The sequence below is a fragment of the Carassius auratus genome, chromosome 6 (assembly GCF_003368295.1).
Source record: "Carassius auratus strain Wakin chromosome 6, ASM336829v1, whole genome shotgun sequence".
Taxonomy (NCBI): domain Eukaryota; kingdom Metazoa; phylum Chordata; class Actinopteri; order Cypriniformes; family Cyprinidae; genus Carassius; species Carassius auratus.
The window spans coordinates 94,971-112,845 of record NC_039248.1 but is presented as its reverse complement, the minus strand read 5'-3'; the positions used below and the strand labels follow the sequence as shown (position 1 = coordinate 112,845).

Here is a 17,875-nt window from a genome sequence, read left to right as displayed (position 1 = left end):
AGGAAGTGATCATTTTGTTCACCTGGATGGAAATGGTGCTTTATTCGCACATTTTTCGTGCAATATTAATTCAAAATATTTAAATGTTGCGCATAAATTTAATTTGCAACTTTGGATTGAAACATTCAGCTTTGATCACAGAAATGAATTAATATGACAATATATTCTGATAGAAAATAGTTATTTTTATTTGTAATATTTCACAATATTACTTTTTTCTTGTATTTTTGATCAAATAATTGCAGCCTTGGTGAGCAGAAGAGACTTTTTCATAAACATGAAATAATATTTTCAGTGCTCCCCAAACTTTTAAAACACTAATTAAATAAATCTTGTACCTTTTTGCTGATATTTTGTTGATTTTGTAGCTGTAATTTAAGTGTGAAAGTGCTAAAATAAAACATCCTTAAATGTAATTTCTCATCTACATACCTTTCTGTGTGTGACAGATTGCTAAATCGACCGTATTTTGAAACGTTACAGTAACACATGGGTTTGAATACAAACATAGATTTGATCATGGGACGTTGGACTTGAACAGAAGTGTTGGGACGTCGTGCAGAAGGGCCGCTCACCTGCACACTTGTTTTCTTGTGCAGTGACCGTTCTACAGCTGTGCTCACTGGAGAAACACACCATTAGAGTGAACTCTCTCATTCATACACAGAAACAACAGTCACACTGTGTTCGGGCCTGTTTGCAGCTCTCACAAACCCTGACAACACCAAACACACACTCTCCCACAGAAACACACTCTACCTGTCACAGCATTAGTGTTCAACACAGACAGCGATGTTTGTCTCTGACACAGAGTCGGTAAAAAAAAGCTAAATTAGTCAACTGCCTTGCTCTCTACAGAGGCAGCTGCCCTCTAGCTGCCCTCGAAAGACTGAAAAAGTGCTTCCATTATGTCTCAATGCACAACTGATATTAATAGGGTTTAGACTACGGCTAAGCGATTGATAAATATAGATATTTATCAAAACTAATAAACTTGAGTATTTTGAAATATTTATCCTACATATTGACGATCAGGTTAGTGTCACTAAAGTCTGCTTGATCTGCTTGTGTGAATGACTGGTGCAGTTTCATCTACTACAAATATTCAGGTTAATAAACTGCCAAAAAGAAATAAATACATAAAATTTATTTAAAATAAATAAAACTTAAAGAAATATGCCTTAGATATATATATATTTTTAAAATCAATAAAAAATGACTGGTGTGCATCTTGAGACAAAACAATGCATCTCTCATATTTTAAGATCAGTCAGTGCAAGTTTCTTTAAACTTAAAGACAGCCCAGGCATGCATTTTAGTCTGGGACCGGGCTTAAGCCTCGTCTATGAAACCGGAGGTAAATAAGTTAGTTGGTTACAGCTGTTGAAACAGTAACGGCATGATGCCTTAAGGATAGGAAATAAAACAAATAGGAAATGGAGAATGATTTTCTAGTAAGTCCACAAAGTTAACACAGCATTTTACTGAGAGTAACCACCCCGTGTCTGACATGTTGTAAAATATATTGGGGCTTTTTATAATCATCAGCAAACTGGACTATAATGCTTTGTGCATTTTCCCCTTAAAAAAATGTGATCTTTTGACCTTTTGCAGAGTTCCTGTCAAGCGCACAAAGAGAAATCTGATGATTTACATCTGTTTTCTATTAGCGTGTTGTTCATCATCCAGATGTTCCCAGTCACATGGTGTCCCAGTGCCCTACAAAACATCCTGGAAATAAAGGGATTTTCTAAAGAACCCATGCACTGCATTGCCAGACCCTAGACTAGTGATTTTAAATCCAGATTTTTTTGGGTGCATCTGCCAAAACTGTGGTAATGTTCTCAGTTCTTCCTTTCACTTTTCCACCTGACGCAATGCTTCACTCATTCTGAAGTTCAGGGAACCGTAAGCAATCCCAGAATGCATGCTTATAGAGCCGTGATACCTTCATGGTTTTTCGTGTGTTTTGGGTTGCCAATATTTATTTTGGAAACAAGTCCCAGGACCCTCAATCAAAATCCAATGAAACATGATATCCGGGATCATTTGGAGTCAGTCGTGCGGTCTTGGATCTCAGCGAGAAACCACAGAGCATTGCTTCATCAGCAGGGCATACTGGGGAGAAAGTCAATAAAATATACGAGCTGTAAAAATAAGTTGGCAGCGTGCAGAGACAGACGTGTTCGCGAGACCTGCAGATGTCAGAGGTGATATATGGCTGTTTAGGGTTTAATATGTTCTGGAAATAAATGCTCAAGTGCTGCTAGAGGATCTGTGAGAGATTCGTTCATGGATAAATGGATATAGAAGAGATATTGGAATGGGGAGGAAAACAGAGAAGACAAAAGAACCAAAGACAAAGCACATAGACAGAGAATCTAAACACCGAATTTGAATGCTGTGTCACATCTTACCAAAACTAAACCACTCGTATTATAATAAGTGAAGCTACCTACACTGGAACGTCCACTGCATCCTTATGCATTTGTATTAATTTCATTATTATTACTACATAATTTTAGACTGATCTCTGCATTCATGCAGTGCATGGATTGCAAAAGATGTAAAGAAGGCAAGAAATGTACGAAATAAATATGCAAAATGTGCAAATATGAGCTATGATAAAATGTGCACCTTGAATGCAATGCAAGTTGCTTTGGATAAAAGCATCCACCAAAATTTGTAAATGCAAATGTATTTACATTTTGTCTCTGGCCCTGTCATTTTCATTTAAATCTTTAGTTTCTCATTATATGCATGAACAGATGTAGCAATTCTAATGTCCAGTATTATTTCTATGTTTAAAAAAATGCATGCAAAGTACTTTTTTTATTGTTGTTTTACAGTGGACTTCATTTTAAAATAGAGTATTATTTTCTGTTATCATGCAGCTTTGATGCTTTCAGTGTAGACTGACTTGTTTAAATTTTTTGCTTGAAGACATTGTTAGTGTCTTTTAAACTTGATTACTGATTCCTTCGTGTCTCTTTTTATTAAGTACTTCCATTGGTGAAAGAGGTTTTTAATTGTAGCTAGATAAATGATACAGGAGAAGAAACACAGTTTCTCTGTGTTTTTGAAGTGTTTGTCCCTTCAAATGCACCCTTACATGGAGACAACAGGACTTTTGTTTGTCTGTAGCACATGGTTTGCAAAAGACGCAAAAAATGCAAGAAATGCATGAAAGAAATGTATTCTGATCCAATGAGAAATGCATTATGGTCTAAGAAATGCACTAAATAACCAAGTAGGACCAAGAAAACACATACACTAAGTATACATTGAAACAAAAGTGTTACTGTGAAAAATGGTACAAAAAAAAAAATATGAGAACCTCATTAAGTTCCATAAAAATCATGCTAAGCATGCAGAGGAAAATGACAGACTTCAGCTATATAAAGATTAGTTTTTATTTTTTAATAAAAAGAGCTAAAGCAAAGAACCACCTTTACGCATTCAGACAAGTGAGTTAATGGAGGAGTAGCTTGTCAGATGTTGTAGATGTCTGTCTGATGAGAGTGGCCAGTGGTGTGAGAAAGCTCCATTGTGCCAAATCTGTAAGGAGCTAAAGCACAGTGGCACAAAGACAACACTGTCCTGAAGAGGGAGGAGAGGCTGAAGACAGAGAAGAGCTGCTGGTAGAGACCGATCACCATTACTGGAATCTGACAGCTGAAATTAGAGACTTTCCAAAGCTTACAGATGACGAAGAATCACTTTCAGGTTAGATTAGAGTTCATCTCAAGAGTGCACATGGACTTTATAACTTCAAGCACTTGTACTTTACAAAAAAAAAATTGTGTTCTTTGTGCAATCCAGAACTGAATACAGAGCCAGAGGGTTTAAAAGGCTCTGAGTGCCTCTTTTGTCCCATGCCAAATGCACAAGTCAAGACTTAATCTTTGAGCACATGCAGGACTAATGTTTTCAAACGCATTACTGGTAATATTCTGCAACTGCATTTTGTTTAGGCATGCCTTTATTTAACTGTGCCGATTTTGGCCCACACAGCTTCCTTAAGACACCGTTTTAACACTCTTTCTAGATTAATTTGGCAACTTATAGTAATTTTTCTGCAAAATTTCACCAAAGGCCCTATTTCCACACCTGTGTTAGATACGCCCATGCACAAACAGAAATACAACTGTCGTGAAAGCATTAAATCAAAATACAATTTCTCTGCCATTGCAACTGGGCGTCTTTGTATGGAGGAAGCCAACATAAATACCACTTCTAATTTCTAAATAAAGTTTAAACTCGTCTGTGCATTTGCAGTAGCATTACATGTCTAAATTTGACATCTTCGTCGATCAATATGATTAATGGCCAATTGCGATCAAAATCAGCCTTTGGATTTTGCCTACCCAAACCATGTATGCCTGAAACCTATTTGACATGTACGGTACTGGTATAAAAATGGGAAACAAGTGATTTTTTTAGGAATAAAATTGTTAAAATAGTCTTGCCTGAAATAAATTTCATAGCTTGCATTTCTGTATCCTAAAAATCTTTACTGACACTGTTGTGACTTTAGTAAGTGGGTAACCTATTAGTAATGCTCGCTTTAGCAAACCCCGCAAAATACAAGGCTGTTCAAAAACTGGTTGTTTACTGTGCATTTATGAAATCATCTGCAAAAAGCTTCTGAATTAATGATAGTTGAGTTTTGGTGTGTTTCAAACATTAGACCGAAGCGTACAATTACCTGTTGAGATCATGTAATTATAGAGAGACTTGTGCACTGCCAAAGGAAAAGATGTTTTTGCAACAGATATTTGTGTAGATTTAATTGAGAGTTGTAACACCAAACCTGTACTGCTAAAATTAAGGCTCTTGCAGGTTAGAAGACAGACAGACATTATTTCTTTAAGTGCTTTAAAGTATGAAAAAACACCCTCATCTCCAGATTTTCAAATTAACTTTCCAAAGTTCAGCCAAGGGCGTCGTCTAAGTGTGAAATTTACAAAAACCACCGAGAAATGAAATTGACAGTCTACTGAATGCAAATACCAGACTACAGGAACAACGCTAGGCTCCAGATATCCTTCATTTGGGATCCTGAGGATTTGTTAAATTAAGTTTGACTTGGAACGTGTTTGGAAAACCGAGGTGTGGACGTGTAACAGGAGACATAAAGGGGGGGTTAAACAGAATGATGGGCTCAGAACCATAGCGAGATGTTTTCACTGAAGAAGAAGAAGAAAGGGAGAGGATGGGAAAGTCAGCCAGAGGACGAGGAGAAGAGGTTACACATGCACCCGGGATGGACCACCCGGAATGAGACACAAGCAAGGGCCAGACAAACTACCTTGGTTAACGATTAGACAAAAAGGCTATTGTGTCTGTCCACAATCGTTCAAAATTATTAAACATTAAACCTATTGTGGATGGTCCAGTTCTAATTCGGTTCAGGATCATAAAACATACAGACTGAGGATTATCTTACAATTCAAAATGCTTCACTTGGAATATCAAGCAGGAAACAGCGAGAACGTGAGAAAGTCTAGCGCAGATTAACATCAATTTGCGCATACTTCATGAGCACATGACACAGCAGACATCTGATGTCTGTATCATTCAATGACTCAAACTGGGGATTCTCCGGTGATCCAGTAAACTGCAGACTTGAAGGAATCATTCATGTCTGTAGCACAAATTATAAATAAGATACAACTTAGGTTATAAGATATAATTTCTTATAGGTATATATATATATATATATATTTTTTTTATCAAAACACTAAGGTTAAGTTTGTGCAATAGTAACAGTTATGTTGTCTTAGCAAACACTACATACTGTCAGGCCACGTCATCGTAATCATTGTAAATGAAAACAATAATAAACCAAATGAAAACTTTTTAATTTAAACTAACATTAAAAACCAAACTGATATAATTTTGCACGATTCTAAACCTAAAAACAGGACTATCCTACTGAAAATACAAACAATTGTAAATGATACTAGTATGTGCATTAACTATGGAAAAAATAAAAAAAAGTGACTGAAAATCATAATTTAAAATAATAAAAAACTAAAAACTAACAATGAGAATAAAAACAACTGAAACTAGACAAAACTAAACTGAAAATAAATAATAATAATAATAATAATAATAAAACTTAAATTAGAACTATACGAATCCTGGTCAGTGTACTCTGTTATATATAATGGTCTTATCGTGAAGACTTTTTTTTTTTCTAAAAAGAAAAGCTGTTGTTTGTTTTTTCATTCTAAGCAGACATAAACTTCCTGTACGAGATCACACTCAGGTCCTGTAATCATGTTCACCAGGAAGCCACTTAGGCTGTTTAAATAAGAGATTAATAGACTAAACACACAGCTATCTTAACACAGCTAAAGCATGCATTTCTTTCTATGGTTAATCATTGCACTAGGCTTCATAAAAATAGTTTTAAACATGCGGTTTAAGAGTTTCAACCTGTAAGTAGATGGTTATCCATTCTATAACAGGTTTTGTCTGTTTAAGGTTTAAACCAAGGTCATCCAGACTGGAAGAGAACAGATTTAATTAGTTTTCCAGACAGCATTCCCCGTGCTCTTCCCACATCTGCTTTGAACATAATTCCAAGTCGGACACATGAAATGTGAACCCAACATCCTTATTACAGAATACTGGCTGAGAAACATGTATGATAAATATTTGGGAGAGCAAATATGAGACACCCTGTAATCCTTCAGATGTGCATGAATGTGGATGTTTCTATAACACACACACACACGTTTGGTACATAAACACTCTCAGCAATGTTTAAAGCATGCGTTTTCTTTGTTCTGCCTTGTTTTACTTGTATGCTAGTGACACAAATCTCCTCGGCATGAGGTAAACCATCTCAAATGAGGTGTATCTTGGACAAACTCACTTTTTCAAGTCCCAGAGACATTCAAAGCAGAAGGAGATGGTCACTAAAGGTAAAATGAATAGGAGACATTGTAACTCTCAATACGGCTTCTGTAAAGACGCCTTTCTATTGAAATCACCTTTGTTCAACACACAATAACAAGGTAAACAAATATGCCTTTTTAGCTGCGAGGTACTGTAATTTCTTCCATGAATATTTGATAGCATTGCCCGTCTCTTACACTTAAAATGGCTTATAGGCAAGAAAGAGACACACTGTTTTCACATGGTGGACAACAGAATGGAAAATGTGCATTTATTTGGGCCAAAATGGTGAAACCTTGACATGACAAGCTTCATTGTCTCTTTGCTTGGCCCTGTTACAAGTGAGATTTAGGAGGGGTTGAGATTCTGAAAAGGTTTTGCCACAGCCATTTGACAACAACCTCATTTTACATCTGTAAACAAAGCATTTAGGGATAATGCACAATAACTGCAGTATCATATATCATGTTATGCAACCCTGGATATTTTCAGACAAAAAGTACAGTTATTTAAACCTCTCAAATAAACCTCTCTATTTCTCCACCTCAGAACCCTTCCTCTCTGGACTGGTCCATTCAGAGCGCCCTGTCGTCTCTTTTCCCTCCGTTTGAGGCTACCGCTCCTACTGTTCTCAGCCAACTCTTTCGCACCATTGAGGAACGTTACCATGGAGATGCACTGCAGTGCCTGCTGAACTTCCTTATCCCAGCCAAACATATCCTAGAGAGTGTGCAACAAGCAGCCTGTGTGAGTACAACAAAAAGAGACCATCGGATTTCCAATTTGACATTGCCGCAGTAAAAGTCAACCATCTAAAACGGCCAATAGCCTAACTTCCAAGTGACTTGTTTTCATTTAATAACTGGAAAAAACGTTTTTTTTTTTTTTTTTTCACTCACCCTCATGTCATCCTTAAACCCGTATGACAGAAGGTTGTCCATAGTCCAAAGGCTTGCATGCTATTCCAAGTCTTCTGAAGCTATACAAAGAGATTTGAAAACTGAAGCTAGGGTGACAGTGTTTTAATGAATAATGCCTTTAAAATGAAGTAGGGAATTTAACAATTGCAAAACTACCATTTCATCTTATATAGTTTGAGCAAACAGCTATTCAAGCTAAAAATAAGCATATTCCACTCTTCAACTTTAGCATAAAGGTTCATTAGATTTAGAAAATGGTAGACTTGGTTTGCAAGGACTTATTTTATGATGCATGACAGGCCATGTTCAGTGTATGGAAAGGGACAGTGAGAATGACATAATAGGGAGTCAATTATGTATTTTTATGTTTGGGTAAACTAAGCCTTAACGGGTAAAGTATGTTAGCATACAGGGCAAAATGAAAGCAGTTTCCTGTGCATATATTGTTTCCATGTGGATTTTTATGGCACAGATCCCACAAGCTACTTATCCTTGTCCACTCAGCACAAGATTGTTTTGTTTTATCTTCAGAAAGAACAAAGGGCTTCCAAGGCAGCTTCTTTTGAAGGAGATTCAAGAATGTTTGCGTGCAAGCCAATAAACTGCATCAAGACCCACGCCATTAGGAATCTTGTGGTCATAAAATCTGTCAATCCAAAATTATCTGCAAGTCAACAAACTAGCTTTGCCCTTTCTTTCTCCCACTAGGCTGCATACTGCGATGTGCTGTTCCAGTGTGAGGGTTGGCCATTGTGCCTGAGAGATCGTGTGGTGATCCAACTCGCCCCAATCAACCCTTTACTTCTTCGACCTGGAGATTTCTACTTGCAGGTGGAACCTTTTGGTGAACAGTCAGCCCGAATCGTCATCAAAAGTCTTCTTGTGCAGGAAGACCTACTGGGGCAAGAGAATCTGGTGTTGCAAGCTGGTTCCAGGTTGCTGGAGGGTACTGCAATTGAGGGGACTCCCATTCCTGAGACATCTTATCCATGCATATTCACAGAGTCTTGGCTAAGGGAAATAAATGAGGGACGTCATGGAAATCCTCTATGTCAGTGTGTGCTATCCTCTGATCAGGGGGTTGTGAAAGTACCCTGGACTGAAGTTGCCAACCCAGAATTCCTTGACAGGCCCAAATCTAACATCTGGCCTGAAACAACGCCATGCTCAACTCCAACTCTCCGTGTGAAAGATCTTGAATCTGAGATTTCGAACGAGTCACAGGTACCTATAGGCCTTTTACCACTTGAGATGGAAACTAGGATCCTTCCAACTAATGATGGGATGGTGGTTTCCGTTCAACTAGTGGATGGTGGCAACAGATTGGTGAAGGTTGACCAAGGACATCCAATTAGCAGTTTTGCTGGAAAACCTGTAGGCTGGGTATCTCCTAATACCTGGGACAGCAGAAACAACCGAGAGCTGGAAGGAGAATATGTGGATCTTTTAGAGTTCAACAAGGAGAAAGATACTTTGGTCCTCAACAATATAGCAATGCCCACAAAACCACTGAGTTTCAAGTTAGTCAGGACAACTCAACCTGCCCCAAAAAGTATTGTTAACTTGTGTGGAGAGGACTGCAATCCCTGTATGCAAAACAAACCACATGAGAGCATGCAAAACGATCCAGAATCCAAATGCAGGTATCGGCAGTCTTATATGGCAGCTCTCCGAAACCCTGTGAATTTTGAGAGAGCAAGTATGCTGCCTTCCTTGGATGAAACAAGGACAGATGTAAAGGAGGTTGAGCCAAGCTGTGAGGGATACGGAGTTGGCCTTAGACTTAAACCTTCGAGTTGTACATTTGGCCAGACACCAAACCAAGCAGACAGAAACCCAATGCAATCCTTTGATAACTCAATCCAACAAAAGCAAACCCCAAAGAACTCAAGTCAGAGCATACCTCATGACTGTAGTTCAAGAGAGAATGCGGAGTCTTCTGACCAACATATGACCGAACAGATCCTTAGCATGGTCCAAGCAAGACAACAACACAAGACATTCCTCACAGAGCAAAAGAATCTCCATCAGACTTCACTAGGAACTAAGGCACTACCCGACAAAAGGCAGCACTCTTTTAGACAAGATTCGTTTCAAATGAGGATTAGCGGCCAGAAACACGGCAAAACCCAACACTTACCCAAAATGGGACTTAGGGCTTTCCCCGACCACAGTGGTCACAGACAAGATGCTAATCTATCTTTGCAGGGTTTCAATCCAATTCAGCTAACACAGGCGTCCAAACAAACACCTCCTCTATTTCAGCCCCAGTTCAGTCAGATCCTGTTCCAAAATGAGAACAGACCTTTGGATTACAAAGTCTTCTGTGATGACAAACACAGTGGAAGAGGCCCAGGTTCACCTGCACAGGTGATCAAAGGTAAAAGCAGGTCTAAATCCCGATCATCCTCTTCAGTCTCCGAAACAACTAAAGAGTGTCTGCAATCGCACAAGCCAACCAACAGAAGCCGCAGTGATGTCTATCCAGAGATCATTCCCATGTTGCCTTCTATCCAGGGAATAAAACACACAGCTAATTTGGTGTCCCCAAAATTAAACAGACGACAAGAAGCAAGAAAGGGTAAGTTGAGTTTGACCTCTGCATGTAAAAGAGACTTGTGCTTTTGATTTGATACAGACATTTAGAAGAAGCTTGCTGTGTGTGTCGACTAATTGCATACAGATTTTACCCCGCATCTCACTTTGAACATCTGAAGCAACATGTCATCTGGCCAACATTGTGTTTTTTAGATCTTTATCCTTAAATGAAAAGCATGTTCAAACATGACTGATATGAACAGTTGCTTGTACAAGAATGAAACTACTATGAGGCCAAGCCTAGTTGCCGCCCGCAGTTACATATCAACTGATTTACAGACAACCTTGACCCTGGTCAACTGCGGATGAGAAAATATACCCTTCTGAAAGGTCATTTTAAAAGAGTTCAATATGACACTGGCCAATGGTCAGGACCTTGCACAACGATCCACAGGGGAATTTCTGCAGTCCTTCATCTGATTTATTTAGCAGAACAGAATGAAAGCATTCATGAAGACCAAAAAGAGCAAAAAGCAGGGAACAGAAATAACTACATCCCCCTGTTTTATGGAGAAGCTGTTAGATGTCTGTATATTGGAAGAGAATGATGATGGATTCAGTTTACAATTCATTTTTTCCAAGAACAAAAAAATTTAAAGGAGAGATCAACAGCTCTATCTAGCTGTGGCACATATATTTTCAGTCAAGCAATAAGTTCAGAAAAAGTAGAATTCATTTTTAATCACCAACTTTTGTGTTGACATATTTACCAATGTTGAAAATAAATGTAATTTCTCATTTTTGAAGAAGTCTACTCATCTGTAAAGGCTGCAACTCCATCTGTTAATGGAGTAGAGCTCCACAAATCAGACACTGATCAGCTCTTGACTGGCCGGCCTGAGAATGGAGTTCAGACAACTTTATTTTCCCAGGACCCCACAATCAAGAGTCTTCTCCAGCTAGGCATCATCTGTCTACCGGGTATGCTTCATAACCAATTTGTATGAATATTCAAGTATGAATATATGTGTTGTTATGTGTTTAATGTTCATCCATGCAAAGCCTTAAAAACACAACTGTTTCCTTGAGCAAGACTTGTTCACTCAAAAAAAATCTAATTGTCACATTTACCCTGTTTCATCATCAAAAATAATTCTGATGACACAAGATACAGTACATTTGTTTGAAAAACAGAAACAAGAAAACCAACGTAGTAGAACCATTGGTTAATTCAATACAAGGAGAATCATCAGGGACCAATAACTGAATTTACTGTAGCTGTTACTGTTACTGTCAGCTCCCATATAAGAAAAATATTTTATGACTTGTAATATACAGTAACATACAATTGTAAATTTAATTTAAACTTTGACCAGGGAAATGGTGAGTACATTTCAGTTTCTTATTTTATTAACTTTTTTTTTTTTCATAAAACATAAAAATAAAATGAGAAAAGCAACTAATGTTATGTTAATGTGTCAAGATAATCATGATCACAAATAAAGACAAAAATAATAACATTTCATTATGATTAGAGTAACACCCAGATTGCTCCTGGGGGTGTGAACCTATATCCAAATTACTTTAGCCAAAATTACCTTCTAAATGACTACTTGCTTCTAACTTTGCACATGCACATTCCACTAACCAGCCTCTATAATGTAGCGGTTAGCATGCAGCCACGTGCAATCCAAATATGGAAGATAAACAACTTCAGACAATGGTGATTTATTTGCTTTTGCTCCCAAATGTTGTCATGTTTGTCGCTAAAATGACAAAGGTATTGCACACTCGAACACAGAAAATATGCTCATTCTGTTAAATCGTGTTGTTTTAAGCTTAATACTGTATGTTCTCTTACCAATACCAGGCAGTCGTGACAGAGCTGGCCGGGCTGTGGTTGAGGTCTACGGGGGCAGAAAAGGCTGGGCGTCCACTCAACTTTCTCCTCATGAGTTCTGCAGACTGTTGCTCTATCTGCACTCCATTCCCAGGTACTGTACCAAACCGAGACCAATCTGCTCACTTACCACTAGAGGGCAGTAAAAGACATGGCTTAGCAATCCAAAAACAAAGCGATTTGAAACGGCCTCATTTAGCCTATCATTTGTGCCTAAAATCTATTTCTTAATAAAAAATCGGAGTAGAATTAATCGGAATTTATATATACATACATATATGTGTGTGTGTGTGTGTGTGTGTGTGTGTGTGTGTGTGTGTGTGTGTGTATATATATATATATATATATATATATATATATATATATATATATATATATATATATATATATATATATATATATATATATATATATATATATGTATATATATATATGTGTGTAAGTAATGTTTAAGTAGTTTCGCGGACGTCCATAACAACGTTGTATATTAGTCCGCTTATCCAGGTAAAAGAAGGCACTACTTTCTCTCGCGCTCTCGTTTCACACAAACGCAACAAGTGCAAGATAATTATTTTTTACAGTGGTGATGCCAGTTTATTTCTATAATGTATGAGAAACAAAAGTGCTGCACACTTTGAATTTACTTTCTGTCAATAATTAGAATTTCTGGTTTGATGGCAGTTTGATTTTGACAATACTGATTTTTTTATTTTTTTATTCTCCTGGAAGCTGCACAAATTTAATATGCTATACCAAATATGGCTTTACTTACTGATGTAAAAGAAGATGCATGTTTTTACAGGATGGAGGTCAGAGAGCTGGGGCTGACTGTAGTGATTGACAGCAGGAAGTGCCCTCTGCCCTCTGTCTTCTACAAATCCCTGCTCATGGTTCAGGTGAGGATCTGCCTAGAAAACAATCAATCTGAACTAATCCTTTATGCACACAATCTAGAAATGAAGTTGTCCAGTAGGAGGCAGTCAAGAGTGCAGCTGCAGTTACTCTTTCTGCATGTTTCACACACCAGCCTGTGTGTCTGATGAATGTGTGTGTTGTACAGGAGCAGGCCCTTCATGCAGTGCACACTATCTTGATGCTTGTTGATAAAGAAACAAATCCTCGACTGGAAAAACATCCTGGTCTACAGGTAATTAACACCCCTAAACACACTCGTTGTGCCCTGCAATTACGCCTTCATGGAAACCTGCAACCTTTTAATTAAGACCTACAGTAGAATATATACATGCCTTCAGCTCTGGGTGTTGATCTGGGCTTTGTAGGCTGATACACAGTACCTGTTACTATTACACAGATGTTGAACTCCTTTGGCATCATTTATTTTTATTTTAAAGCAATTTTATTTGTATTTTTTAATTCAGCGAGGATGCATTAAATTGATCAAAATTAACCATAAAAACATTTAAAATGTAACAAACCGTTTCTGTTTCAAATAAATGCTGTTCTTTTGTTCTTTCTATTCATTAAAGAATCCTAAAACATATAAAATGTATCATATGTCAAAAATATTAATTAGCATGATAGAATGATTTCTGAAGATTCATGTGACATTGACGACTGCAGTAATGATGCTGAAAATACAGCAGAGAATACATTAGATATTAAAGTATATTAAGAAATAGAATTCTAATATTTTAAATTCTAATATTATTTCACAATATTTCAGTGTTTTTTTTTTTCATATTAATGCAGCCTTGGTGAGCAAGAGGAGACTTTTCTCAAAAACATGAAAACGGTTTTACTCATGCCTGAGTGCAGTATGTTAAAGTACATGATCTTTTCTTTCAGATAGATGTTGTGACGTCACTAAAAGCTCTCCATAAGACAGTGGATGGACAGCAGTTGACCTCTGACCTTGGTGGATCCTTCCCTTACAGTCATGAAGACTGGCTACAATTTTACCAGGTTAGGACGAGCAATCACAAAAACACCCAGTAATGCTGCCGTCTGACTGATGTCTTTACCTTTTCAGTGAATATCGACAGTCTCAATGTTACATTTTTATAAAATATCAAATGCAGAATTTCGGCCATCAGAATTTGCAATTCTTGCAACTTCGAGGTGCTCCGGTGGATCACAACATTTCGATCATGCAAATTGTAAAATGTATAATATATGAGGCCTAAGAGCCCAACGGCTCTTTAACTTACATATGTACTGTAACAACTTTTCCTAATCTTATGTGAGTTGATTATAAACACAATTTCATCTTGATGACTAGCAGTTACCTTCAGCTGTCTGTCTGCTGGTCACATGCTTTAAGTTTGTGCTTGTAAATGTTTTGTTGAGCAAATAGTTGAAGAATCAACAGACGCCCTTCTTTCACAGTATGTGAATGATTATCTAACGTGTGTTTCGCATATGTGTCTTTCAGAAACTTTCTCTCTTTCAACTGGACCTACAAGCAGCATCTTCATTACTGCAGACAGCAATCAGGAGACTTGATGTTAAAAAGACGGACACTGCAAAAGTAACTTTAGATTCTGCATGATCATTTCTGAAAATAGAGATGCACTGATATTGAAATTTGAACCGATACAATAAGCCAGTAATTATTTGCATATTATGTCAGAAAACGGAGAAATTCCGTGCAATTTTGTCTAAATCAAACACCGCAATCCCTCATTCTGATCTCTACAAATGAATATAAGAATCAAATGTAATAATGCATTCATTTTAAGATTATGTTTAACATGTAAAGTTATTAGTGAGTTTTTAGTTTTTTTTTTTTTTTTTTTTATAAATTACCTTTGAGTGGTGACTGTAAATGTGGAAAATAGGTGAAATTAACATGTAAAATGAAATATCAATAAATGAAATATTAATAAATATCAATACCAATATCAGTAAAATAAAAATTTTATAGTACAGTTATATTTTATGCCTATTGAAAGGCACATTGATGTTGTTTTTGTAATGTGAAGCCACCAGATATGTTCAATAAATGATTACTAGATTACATAACATAAGATGCATGAACATAAATGCAGGAAGATTTCTCACATTTTCACTAAATTTCTGCTAATAATAATAATAAAAAAAAAATATTTATTTATTCAGAAATTGCACAAATTGAAAACTTAATTTTAAACAAATGCAAATAAATAAAGTAAAAATTATTTAATTTGACCTGCTGAGGAATTCTGCTCCCGAACGAACTAAATCAATGGTCAATTGTTCAGGATGTCCAGACCTGCATCCAGCAGCAGAGGAGCTCCATGAAGATGGTGCTTGAAGACACACGATTGGTCGCCCTCCAAAGAGAAGGCGGGTCTATTCTGGCCAGGATCAGGAAGGAGGAGTCTCGATTTGCTCAGTCTGAAGACTTCAGGTATTTCTCTCAGCAGGCTGGGTTTAGTCACATTTGATCATGATTAGAGCTCAGCTGCGCCCATGATGTTTGGACAGCTGTTTTCCCAACACCAAGAGCCTTTAGACACACAGTGAGCTCCACTGGAGAACACATATTTAATAAGAAACACAAACTGGAAAAGTATGGCCAGTATGTAGAGGGCACACAACACTTCTCTGTGTCTTTTCTGTCTCCTGCAGGGACTCTCTGGAGTCTGTGACGTGTCTGTATAACCAGGTGGAAGAGGCCGTTCACACGCTAGTGATGAAATCCAACCAGTCACTGCAACACCTGGAACATGTTCTTGTTCTGAGAGAAGCAGAAGACTCGCTCGGCACAGTATGCATTATATCCCATCATGACATCCCACAGAACGTGCTTCAGAGCTGAAAATAACACAAGATAAACATTGTGCCTCGGGGAATAATCATCCAGCGTTAGAAGGGCAGACGGTCTCAACCTTCATAGTGAAACATAACATCACTGTGCTAAATAAAGTGATCAGCATTTCTCAGCTGTCGGAGGAGAATGTTTTGAGAAGAGTTGGACTAACACTAAAGATTCAGGCTGGTAGATAGACATGCTGTTGTAAGGAGATTATGAAGAAATGTTGTGGTGCAAACGCATTTGTAGCACCAATTACCACACAGTGGCTCTAAGTTACAAAACATAGTCGTAAGCCACATATAATGAAAAAAGGTACTAAATGTTAAAATGCACCATTTAAACATATATCAGTAGAACTGAAAATGACGTTGCATATCCAACCTTGACTATGCAAAGATGGGAAATATGGAAACTGTGACGTGATCGACTATGCTTAACTAGAAGAGTGCATTAACTAGATCCAAAAATAACAAATTTGTGCTTTGCTTTTAAAAATTGCATAATCACATTCAGTAATCATGCATTTGTCATTTATGTGTGATATTTTATAATAGGGTCTCATTTGTTAGCATTAGTTCATACATTAAAGGAATATTTGACCCAAAAATTTAAATTGGCAAAAAAAAAAACAAAAAAAAAAAAGTGCACCCCTCAGGCCATTTAAGATGTAGATGGGTTTGTTTCTACATCAGAACTGGACAAGTTATATCACTTGCTCACCAATGGATGCTCTGCAGTGAATGGGTGCCGTCAAAATGAGAGTCTAAACAACTGATAAAAAGTCCATCAGTTAATGTCTTGAGAAGCCAAATCCATTTGAACTCCAAACCATTGCTTCTGTCTAAAAAAATAGTCCATAATTCATAATAATTGCTTGGATATTGCCTTATTCAGTGGAAAGGTCATCTGGTCTGAATCAGGAGAGAAATAAGCACAGTTCAAGCACATTTTACAAGCCACAACACTGGAGGAATCGCTGCATTATTGAACCGTGAACTGTCGATAATGTTAACAGATGGAGCTTTACTGTAAAGTGTTATAATTTTATGTAAACTAAGGGATGAGTGAAAATGGATTTCAGTGTTTATCATCACTGTAGCACAGCTGTCTTTATTAAAGAGGTCTGGTGGAGTCAGCACTAGATTCTTCTGGGAACATAAATACTGTACACCATAAATTGAGCTCTTTTAATGCTTGTGTATTATTAACTGTTGTTTATGTTGTTCACAGATCCAGAAATGGTGTGATGCAGAAGAGCAGTCATGGCAGAAAGACAAAGATGACACGGAGAAAACTCTGCTGAAGATAGAGCAGAGACTTCAAGACGTTCAGTCTGTTCTTATACAAGCGAAGGTAACATTTCCTCTGAATGGGCCATAATATCAATGCCTGAATCTTATCAGACTAGTTAGATTGTGGATTATAGATTTATGTGAACAGCCGAGTTTTATTTAATTAAAAATTAATCATAAACCAGAGATGATGAAAATGGTATGAGAATGTGCCGTCTTAAATAATGATGAGTAATGAAGATTCATGACATTTCGGACATCTTTGAGGTATTGCATAATGTGTGCATGTCATTTTTCTTTCTAGGAGAAAAAAGAAAAAGCGATGTTGTTGATAAAAGAAGTGGAGAGGAGAACCAAAGGAACGCACTTTCCTGAAACTGAGGCTTTTGCTAGTAACGTCACCACTTTCAAAACCAACATGACCGGGTTTCTCTTAAAAGCTGAGGAGCGTAAATCTGAGCTGGAGACTTCTGTCCATCTCTATCGTTTCTGTGAAGAGGTTCGTCAACAAACAGACAATTAACTGCCCTGATCAAGTCAACATGAAACAGTTGCAAGC

The 17,875-nt window shown here is 37.3% G+C and overlaps 1 protein-coding gene and 1 long non-coding RNA gene across 4 annotated transcripts in view; one reads left to right on the top strand and one right to left on the bottom strand.

Annotated features, from left to right (window-relative positions):
- The window catches only part of quob (quattro b), a 31,210-nt gene that overhangs the window by 1,954 nt on the left and 11,381 nt on the right, over nucleotides 1-17,875 (top strand). For 2 of the 3 annotated variants that reach the window (XM_026255939.1, XM_026255948.1), the window contains exons 2-13: nucleotides 7,459-7,656; nucleotides 8,538-10,410; nucleotides 11,175-11,348; nucleotides 12,238-12,361; nucleotides 13,070-13,163; nucleotides 13,328-13,414; nucleotides 14,074-14,190; nucleotides 14,660-14,755; nucleotides 15,468-15,616; nucleotides 15,838-15,976; nucleotides 17,255-17,377; nucleotides 17,621-17,815. In XM_026255939.1, coding sequence (XP_026111724.1) covers nucleotides 7,459-7,656; nucleotides 8,538-10,410; nucleotides 11,175-11,348; nucleotides 12,238-12,361; nucleotides 13,070-13,163; nucleotides 13,328-13,414; nucleotides 14,074-14,190; nucleotides 14,660-14,755; nucleotides 15,468-15,616; nucleotides 15,838-15,976; nucleotides 17,255-17,377; nucleotides 17,621-17,815 — 3,369 coding nt within the window. The remainder of the gene's footprint in view (nucleotides 1-7,458; nucleotides 7,657-8,537; nucleotides 10,411-11,174; nucleotides 11,349-12,237; nucleotides 12,362-13,069; nucleotides 13,164-13,327; nucleotides 13,415-14,073; nucleotides 14,191-14,659; nucleotides 14,756-15,467; nucleotides 15,617-15,837; nucleotides 15,977-17,254; nucleotides 17,378-17,620; nucleotides 17,816-17,875) is intronic. The other variant, XM_026255940.1, reaches the window with a different exon arrangement.
- LOC113089218 (uncharacterized) lies at nucleotides 7,531-12,307 on the bottom strand. The gene is made up of 3 exons (XR_003286427.1): nucleotides 12,229-12,307; nucleotides 7,809-7,888; nucleotides 7,531-7,652 (listed from the first exon to the last, which is right to left on the bottom strand). It is a non-coding gene; the product is annotated as an uncharacterized LOC113089218 (long non-coding RNA).